Source organism: Condylura cristata, unplaced genomic scaffold (assembly GCF_000260355.1).
Source record: "Condylura cristata isolate star-nosed mole 26May11 unplaced genomic scaffold, ConCri1.0 scaffold00005, whole genome shotgun sequence".
Classification (NCBI taxonomy): domain Eukaryota; kingdom Metazoa; phylum Chordata; class Mammalia; order Eulipotyphla; family Talpidae; genus Condylura; species Condylura cristata.
This window is the reverse complement of record NW_004567106.1, coordinates 54,357,828-54,367,730: the sequence shown is the minus strand read 5'-3', so window position 1 is coordinate 54,367,730 and position 9,903 is coordinate 54,357,828. Positions and strand designations below refer to the sequence as shown.

At 38.6% G+C, this 9,903-nt stretch overlaps 1 protein-coding gene across 1 annotated transcript in view; it reads right to left on the bottom strand.

Moving 5' to 3' along the window:
- Positions 1-4,576: 4,576 nt before the first annotated feature.
- CPED1 (cadherin-like and PC-esterase domain containing 1) overlaps positions 4,577-9,903 on the bottom strand; it is a 248,922-nt gene continuing 243,595 nt past the window's right edge. The window contains exon 22 of the mRNA XM_004677169.2: positions 4,577-5,694. Coding sequence (XP_004677226.1) covers positions 5,482-5,694 — 213 coding nt within the window. The 3' untranslated portion in view covers positions 4,577-5,481. The remainder of the gene's footprint in view (positions 5,695-9,903) is intronic.

The window sequence follows — 9,903 nt, the reverse complement described above, 5'->3', positions numbered from 1 at the left end:
CATGCTAGGGGCACCAAGAAATGATGCTGGGATTTGGGGACTCAGGAAAATATTCATAGAGGACGTGACATCTAGTTGAGAAGTATAGAGAAAAGAACATGGGAGAAAAATACTTGCGGAGCAATGACTTTCTATGAGACTCTGGAATGTGGAAGATGAATTGGAGTCCAGCCCAGCTTTAGAGGGCTGAGATTGGTGCAGTAGGACATAAATAGGTAAACACAGATAACAATTAGGGAACATGATGGTATGGTGATAGAGAGGGGCCCCCCAGACAGAGGATGGCACTAAAAGGGGGAATAAATCCAGTCAAGCAGGTGGTGGCTTCTAGAATAAACTTTCAACTTGGGGGGAGGCGGTTGTTTTAACCTCAGGGGCTGTAGAGCTGAACTAATGCCAGCTGCCTCCTATCCACCTGTGTCTCCATCCCAGCTTAGGGACCAGGTTAGCCTCCCTCTTCCTCCATGTCAGCTCTGGCCAATGCCCCTAGGGAAAGCGGAGAGGTGGAGAGGAGGAAAAAGAGTCAGGGCACATGACAGGATCACAATTCTCACAGGCCTAGAGAACCCTGTTGATCCACTTATTCTCATCAATCCTTTCTTCCCCGGAGTCTCTTTATAGGTTTAATAATGGCGGTGGTGAGGCGGGGGGGAGGGGGGGTCCTCGTGAATCTGCAGCTAACCTTTTTCTAGCTTCTCATTCTGGTGATTTCTGGCAATCGGGCCACTTGTCACCTCTTCAGAGAAGCATCTGTCTGCCACCTCCTTGGCACACCCTTCCCAGCGCTGCTTGGCACTTCCAACCACATTCCCCACCTGTCCAGACGAGCACCTGGCGGAGGTCTCCAGAGATAAACTGTTTTAAAAGGTTTACATGCTGCAATAAATCAAACATAAGAGGGATGGTTTAAAGAAACAAGTATAGTGGTGCATGTGATTATTTGGCATTTTATTATCTATTTCATTGTACACATGTGTACGTGCACAGACACTTACTTACCCACCTCTGTATGTAGGTGTGTTTATTCTGCCTGAGTTTTATTTAAAATAATCCACAATTCCTGTTTTCGAGCCCCTTTATTTAACACAGACTCTGCTGAGACACAAACCAGGGGAGGTTGGAATTTGGCTCCGCCATTTTGGCGGTCATGTCTGAAGATGGTAGAGAACAAGTCAGCTATTTTCACTGTATTTGGTAACAATTATCGAAGCTGGTGCCCAGGGAGGCTTCTACAGGAAGAGAAATCGACTTATCAACACTCTGTACCTCAAAGACTTCTGTTGACCCCAGGAAACAGAGAAAAACACCACTTTGGCCAGTTACCCCCTTGAGAGTGCCTACTCTTCTGGGAAATAGAAAGCTGAGAAGTAAAGTCTTTATCAGCCTCATCTCTGAATCCATAAATAATTCATGCAAGGTATCAATTTATTCTGAGAATAGGTGGCCAAGAGACAGTTCCGGGTGTTTACCAATACCTGGCCCTGGAAACTCCATCCTACTGAAATGATTCCTGTTCTTGGCAGGAATCACTGAGCTAAGGATTGCATCCACACCCTTTTAAAAACATACCATTGATTTTGCATAGCTAACGTGAACACCGAAATGGGGACTCTTTCAAGACAAGTAGGAACAGAGAGCAGGTTTTCCCCAGGGGTACACACATGTGGTAGAAACTGATGAGCCCACGTCTGTGCCATTTGATGACTAAACTCATTTTAGGCAACAATGGTATTAGTTCAAGTTCCCCCTGCACGGTTCTTAATTCAGACCAAATTTTATCTTGTAAGTAGAAGAAGTAGCTGCAAATAATTTCATGCCCTGCCAATGACATAGGCACTGATTTTTAACAAAAGGCTCATAAACTTTTTTACGATACTGTAAAACTGGAGAACTCATGCCCATGAAAACATAAGCTTCATGCTATACATAATTAAGGCAAGGAGGAGAATGTAGAAATGGGAGTTTTTAAAAGGACCTTGTATTACCTATAAAATGCATACAGAAAATGCTGCAAACATTCCAGTTTGAAGGCAAAATTATGGACAAGCAGGAAATATCACAGAAGGTGAATGATACTGAGAAGAAAAATAATTAAATGTAGATGGGCTGCTATTTCATATTTTTGAGAAGATAGACTAAGTGGATGCTCAGAAGACATTTTCTATTTTTCCTCATTGTATATAAGACGGGTATCACTACATTCACATTCAACTCTTATCAAATTAATCTAGCTTTTAATATTTGGTTTGGTAACATTTGAAAATGCTTATTTCTTTCTTCTTAAGAATGAGATATTCCAAAGTGACTTATATGTTAGGACAGGAAGGTATTTCAGGCTTACTGAAATACACTGCTGAGGGGAGCAGCGAGTGGGTCAGGAGAGGTCTGCTGTGCCATGTGGGTCAGCTCCGGGGCAGGGGATGGAATTCAGGCTGCAGTGGCTGCCAGTAGCTTCATAGTGCTGAGATCTGGCCCTTTGAGCCACTAGGGGGGCCCCAAATTGTATATATTCTTGATACATTTAAAGATTAGTGTGTCAATTGTGCATGAAGTGTGATAATGCATTGCAATCTGACATTGAAGAGAGTTGCCAGGCAAGTTCTTTATATTTCAGGGAACATAAGGAAAGTAAATCAAGTGCCTTTTTAGAAGGAAAATATATATCAGAAAGAAAAAAAATGAATTTTACACAAAGTGGACTTTTCATGAAAGAAATACTGTGGCAATAAAAAAAAAAAAGATAAGAGGGTCTTTCACAATGAGAAACCTTGAAGGTGGGCCAAGCACAAAATGGAATCTGTAGCCACTGGTGGAGCTCTGCTAACTTTAACGAGTCTCTAGCATTTCTGACAACCTCTGCCCACCCACCCCCCTTAAGTCAAAGTTCTCGGTCAAAATGTCTGTTTCCAAGAGACATCAAAGTCATTTGAACTTTAAGTCCACATTAAAAAGACACTACAGTAGTGTTTGCGGTATGATTTGTTCTTGATCCAGTCAAAATGTTAGAATAGACACCACTGAGTCCCTCCCAGACAGTTTTGAAATTCCTCTTATTGGGTTACATAAATTTTGACCAGCTATAGAGCTGTTCTCAGAATCCAGCGATGAAATGGAACTAAAAGAAGCTGCAAGCAGCATTATTTCCTCCGTAAACATTACCAGAACTATTTCCAGCTCAAAAATCAGTTATTTCTTCTGTTGATTTGTAAACAGGAGTCATTGTTCTGTCGAGTTGACTCCTGGGTACAGGAACAACTAGCGAGGAAGATTAAGTGATCCAAGTGACGGCCAGCCAGCAGGCAGTGAGAAACTGTCTATTCCTATGTCCCAACAAGGTCTTATTTGACTATTTGGATGACTAACAAAGAGCACACTGCACCTTCAAACACACATCCACACACATACATTCCCCAGGGTGAAATATCATCTTTCCATTACAGAGGTATTAAAATGATTCCCAGCATTTCAGAGACTTCCTATAAAAAATAGTTTGTCACTGTGTTCCAAAGCTTTGGCCATTGCACAGCAGGTAGTTTATCTGATAAAAATTTAGAGACTATCAGGATTGGAAGCAACTGTAGAGTTAGTTATCTTATTAAGCCACACTCCAATACTTGCATGGTAGCATCCCTGCCATGGTCACCGCATGTAAGGTCATATACTTTCAGCAAAAAGGAGAAGAAAAACTCCCTGAACATGGACAATTGCTAGTAAGGCTTTTATTAATAGCATTTTTACAGTTGTTTCTAAAATCCATTACTATTTCACCAGTGAAGAAGAAATGCCACATGAAACTCAGTCATACTGCTATTACTGTTGGGTTGACAGGAAATGACAAGAAACACACATTGATCTTCATCCTGTTAGCAAGCACTTAATCCATCCAGACGCCAGAGATGTTGCATGAACTGACATTTTATGTCATTGACAAAAATCACTGAAACTCTAAAACTGATACTTCCCAAATAGCTGCTGTTAGTAGAAAAATCGTTCATGTTAAAAGAATTCTGTACCATTCTCCTAAGAAATCTACCATCTGTCAGAGGCAGACATGTGTTGTTATAGCTATTGATATTTGTGTTTAAATATAATTTAAGACATTTAAATATAAATTCATGTTTATTTTCATATAAAAATATATATAAAAATAGAATATTTAAGGAGGTGGGTATTTATACTAAGGAACTGATCAATCAAAATAATTTTCATTTTTGCATGATAATGAGATTGAGGTATTTTTACATTTGGTAATTTCAGCCATGTATTGAACTAACCTTCTCAGCTTATTTCCCCCCCCCCAAAGGAAAAATAAGCGTTTAAAAACCATTGTAGCTGTGGGATAGGTCACAACAAAGCATTTGCCAAATAAGGAGATTTATTATTTTGATCTGAAAATAGAAGAGAGAAAGTTCTTAATACTGGAATTTGACATGCTTTATGTGTATACCAAAATTTTAATAAAAGATAATTTTATGGCTACTCTAAATTTATATTAGAGTTGTCCAGAAAAATCAAAATAGGGTTACTAGTAAAATAGTATTTATGGATATGTATATATATTTTAATGGAAAAATATACTATGAACTTGATAATACCTAATCCGTTGCAAAATATTTACTTAAAATGTAACTGTAATCTTAAAATACCTAGGGCTTAAAGGCAACAAAAGCCTTCTGAAGTTATACCATCAATGAAGCATAATAAAGTAAGGCATGAGGAATGACATTTTGCTCCTCAGTTTATAATTATGTATTTAATCAGTTTAGACTGCGTCTACCCATCCAACATCACAGAGCGGATAGGAGGGAATGTTTAGGAAAAGTACGAAGAGTGCAAATTAAATATCTTGGCATTTTAACTGTAAAATAGCACATGTCTATCTCTCTCATACAGTCTCTTTAAATTCCCTTATGGAGCATTCCTGCTCTTTTCCTTTTAATTATCCTATTATAAAAATATAGGAAAACCGTTTGTCATAAATGCTAGGTCCACATCTTACACTATCACGCACACTACCCTAGCTGTGAAAGACACAAACAACACTCAGGGCCAGCGGAATGTGGCTGCTTTTCTCCTATTCAGCAATCATGCACTGCTGGAGAAAAGAACATTCTAGAACATTCTCTTTCTTCCACAAAACTCAGGTGTCCGCATTTCTTTCTGTTGTCACAATGCAACGCCTGGCCCACAGTGGTTCTATGGGAGTTTATGATGATACTTCAAGTAACATTTTTCTAACTCTTTCACCTTGAAACCAAATGGTTTTCATGTGCACATCTTCATTTCATCAAGCTGGAGGGAAAAGGTGTTACGTGAATGTTCTTTAAGCCATGTGAGTGCTTGTTGGTGCATATGCGTGTGCTGTGTGTCCGAGTCTCTGTGGCTGCTCCACAAGACACGAGATGCAAGAATTTGATTGCTAGACCAGCATCCAGGTAAGCGGTTTGACTTCCATCCACCTTCGATCCTCTTGCAAGGGGTCTATGCAGATCTTCCACGTGCACACATCCTGCTGAGGAGAATCTCAGAGTAAACCTGATTGATTGGCCCTCTGACGTTATAGGGTGACTGAGAATTTGTTATGGAGTCTTGTTGTCGTTTGCTTTGATTGCTGAAATATTTTCCCACAATATGATTTCTTGATAGTTTCATTTTAATAGAGTGAAATTCTTTGTCAAGCTTTGATTTCACTACCTGCAAATGAAGAGCAAAAAAAAAGGAGACAAAATCAATGACATTCAAGGCCTGCACCAAGCAGTGTACCTCGTTCACACACTTAAATAGCATCTGTATCTCCCAAATTATTACCCAAAAGGCAGGCATATTAACTAGAAGCAGATTAACTAGAAGCAGAATAACTTATCATTCAAAAAGGAGCAAGGTTGAAATTAGAATTTCTGCTTTTTTTTTTTTTTTTAACTCTTAGGACACTGTCACCAATGCAGCTAAGGAACAGTTGCAATGGGTTCACTACCACACTACTGTGTGTGTGTGTGTGTGTGTTGGCCAAATGCTAACATATAGAGTCATGGATGTACTTTTGCTGAATCATTGATTCAAACATGGTACCAGTTTCTAGAACCACAATTATTTTCAAAGAAAAGGAGAAATCATTTTCCATTGTGCATCCATAAGCTGCCACTGTTATAGTTGGAAGTTCATCTCTCTGGGCACTTAGTAAATCCTGGAATCTGAAGGAGCAGTTTAAAGTCTTTTAAGCTAATAACTTCATACAGTTGAGTATGTCACTAGGTAGATTTTTTCTTAAATTTACTTGAATAGGCATAAGTATTATAAAGTATAATAATTATATAGAGAGTATATCATAAAAATTTTCTTTCCATCTCTGTCTCACATTCCACTAAATTTCTTCCCCAGGGGAAAACATTACTAGAGTCTCTGTGTTTTCATACAGCTATATTGTGAATATACACACACAGACAAACAAGGAGGCCATATTTACTGTTTCTGTTTTGTGTCGTCCCATTCACCTCCATTTGTACAGTTTATAAAGCATTTCCCTGGTAAATCCTATTGTCAGTTTTAATCACTGTTAACATAATGCGCTGTAAACACCAAGGGTCAGAGGGAATGAGGTAGAGACAGAGATTGGGGGAATGACTGGAAATAGGGAACAAACTAAACACGGGCAAAGATTTTTTGGGTGTAATTACAATAAAGTAACAAGGCATTAACTCTATTATATTATTGCATTTGTAAGACATTCTCAGTCATCCTGGAAACACTTGAACTATTTATAGTTGATGACTTAAGAAGGCAGCTTAAGTGCCCATGGATTTTTTTTTAATTCTTTTGAGAGTTTTAAGGGATATATATATGTGTGTGTGTGTGTGTGTGTGTGTGTGTACACACATATATATTACTCCATATAAGATAATGCCCCTTCAATTTTAAAAAATGAAATATTTTTCTAAAAAAAAGATTTGTTTACTTATGCACATAAGAAACTGGGGTGTAGGGGGTGAGAGGATTCAGCAGAGTGGGGAACAGAACAGGCAGATCTACTGAAACACACTGCTGAGGAGAACAGCAGATGAGACAGGAGAGGTCTGCTGTGCCCTGTGGGTCAGCTCTGTGGCTAGGGATTGAACTTGTGCTGCTGTGGCTGGTGATAGCTTGCCAGCTCTGTGTCTTTAATCCCTGTACCACCAAGGAGGCCCCCCAAATTAAATATCTTTTTTTTTTTTTTTTTTTTTTTTTCCAAATTAAATATCTTAAAATCACAAATTTTGAATATGAGTTTTTTTTAGCCATGCTACATGAACCATTTTAATTGATTTAAAGTAGAAATTTTGTAAAGATTTACACCAAAATGTGAATAGTAGTGACCTTTCGGTAGAAGAATTGTAGGTCATTTAAAATGTATCCTTTGTAATTTCTGTTCTTGACTTTTAAATGTGAATATAATGATTGCTTATTATTTTGTCAACCCAAAATTGTTGAAGCTATTCTCATTTTAAAGAACAAAGAGTGACAGCATTTTTAAAAACCAATTTTACCCCACTAACCTACAAAAAATATTTTCCTGTAGCAATGGGAGGTTTGCCTTTTTCTGCCTAAGTTCAGATGAAGTTATTTTTAAGGCGTCCAGTGGAAGCAGTGGGTGTGTTCCAGAAGCCCTATGGATCTCCAGTGAGAGCTCAGTTTGCTGTTAACCGCTGATTAATATTCCAGATCCCACGGCTGTGAATTTCTGTTATGAACATCTCTCCTACCGCTGTCTGATTCTGCTATAAGTCTAAATACGGCAGGTTGGGGAGGTGCACCCACTTTCCCCTGGAAGCTTTTGTTTCAGTTTTTGGAGATTTGTACTCACCAATCACAAGATTGGTAAGTGCTCAAAGGAAGTTTGTTTAAGAAAACAAATATTACATCCAACTCTGAAAAAAATATTATTGCAGTTTTCCGAAGCCAAAATAAGGTTAATTTTGTTTCTATAATTGTGTCTTAAGTTTCAGCATTTGCAATCACCTGATGAGCTGCTTACTCTCTATGTATAAATTAGAAAAAGGTCCATCCCAAATGCTATAGGTTGTAGTTCTTTAAAAAGGGGTTTTAATGTCTTGTGTGATTTCAGGGTTGTATTTAATGCTGCATTCCAAATAATGGATAATGCTAGTTTAGTGTAGCTGCAGACAAAGATTTTGAATAAAATCGTTGAAAATCATCAAAGGGAGATATAAGTTGTCAAAGTATTTACTAAAATACATAGTTGCCCTTTGGAGCAGGGGCAGATAACAAGGGGCCGGCTGCTAGTGTATTTCTATTTCTATATTTTTTTAAAGATTTATTTATTTGTGCATACAGAACTGGGGTACAGGCCAGAGATGCAGGGGTGGTGAGAGTATTCACCAGAGACAGAATGCGGAGCAGAACAGGCAGAACGTTGAATACACTGCTGAGGGGAGCAGTGGGCGGGTCAGGAGAGGTCTGCCACGCCATGTGGGTCACCTCCTTGTCTGGGGATTGAACTCATGCTGAAGTGGCTTTAGCTTCTTAGTGCTGTGTGTTAACCCCCTGCGCCATCAGGGAAGGCCCTCTATTTCTATTTCTAAATCAGTAGGTGATCTGCAAACAAGGAAGGTGAGATGATAATTTCCCCTGGTTTCCGAGGGCCAGTCTAATGCCCACTACAGTGCCAGTGCCCCCGAGACGGATCAGGATAGTGCATACAACTCCTACTGACCCCTGCAAGGGACTGAACCAACCACACTTATTTCTGTTGGCTTCCTTTGAAAACTATTGTGCAAGAAGTATACAAAGGTGCTAACTTTCTTAATTCTTTCCTTTTAGAATTATTTTATTGATGCATACAAGTGCTCTACTACTAGTACAGGCCAGAATGAAGGGGGAGTGTTGAGAGGATTCATCAGAGACAGAGTGGGGAATAGAACTACTGAAATCTACTGCTGAAGGGAGCAGTGGGAAAGTCAAGAGAGGTCTGCTGCACCATGTGGGTCAGCTCCCAGGCTGGGGATCGAACTCATGCTGCAGCAGCTGTGGATAGCTTCATAGTGCTGCAATTTAACCCATTGTGCCAACCAGGGAGGGCCCTTGATAACTTTCTTAAGTCGTTATCAGCATGGCACTAAATCCTGAATGCTGACCCATGTACAGAGAAAGAATTATTTTAATTTTTGACCTGTCAAAATATGCATGTAAAAAATCATCCTAAAGTGTTATTATAAATTTGAATCCAAGGAGCATTAAATTTTTTTACTAGTTTATTTCATAATACAAGTTTCCGTAAATGAGAAGCTTTATTATTAGAAAGTATCCAAAAATTATTTTTAGCTATATGTTTGCTATTCTGAAAACCCTAAGGAATCTACTTGAAAATAATGAGCTATAATAAAATTAATATGTAAAAGTTATACAGTTTTTCTATATTTTATCAGTAATTAAACATTCATGATACAGAGGCAACTTTACTAGTGGCGCCATGACCTATGGGGTGCAGATGACGAAGACATCGATGACAGCAAGAACAATGGGAACATACATGCTGGCTCCTTCCAAATTAATGAAGCTGCTATTTTAATTGTAGTCACAGCAGGATGGGGAAATGGTAAAGAAACTAAAATACACCTCAAAGAATAAATGTAGGAAAATGGTCAAGGCAAAAATAAAAAAATTGAGGAAGGGGCAGTGATACAGACTACCAATACCAGACATTCATTCACCAATGTCAACTTAGTCTACATCAACCTAGCATGGATTACCTTTGTAAACTGGATATACCAAATATACACAGAATTCAAAACAGAAAAATAAGAATGTTCAAAGTCACATTAAAATGCATTTTAAAAACCGCTACTGTGCCCTAAAACTGTTATTGATGGAATGAAGTAGTCCTAAATAAAACCCAAGTTGTACATATCC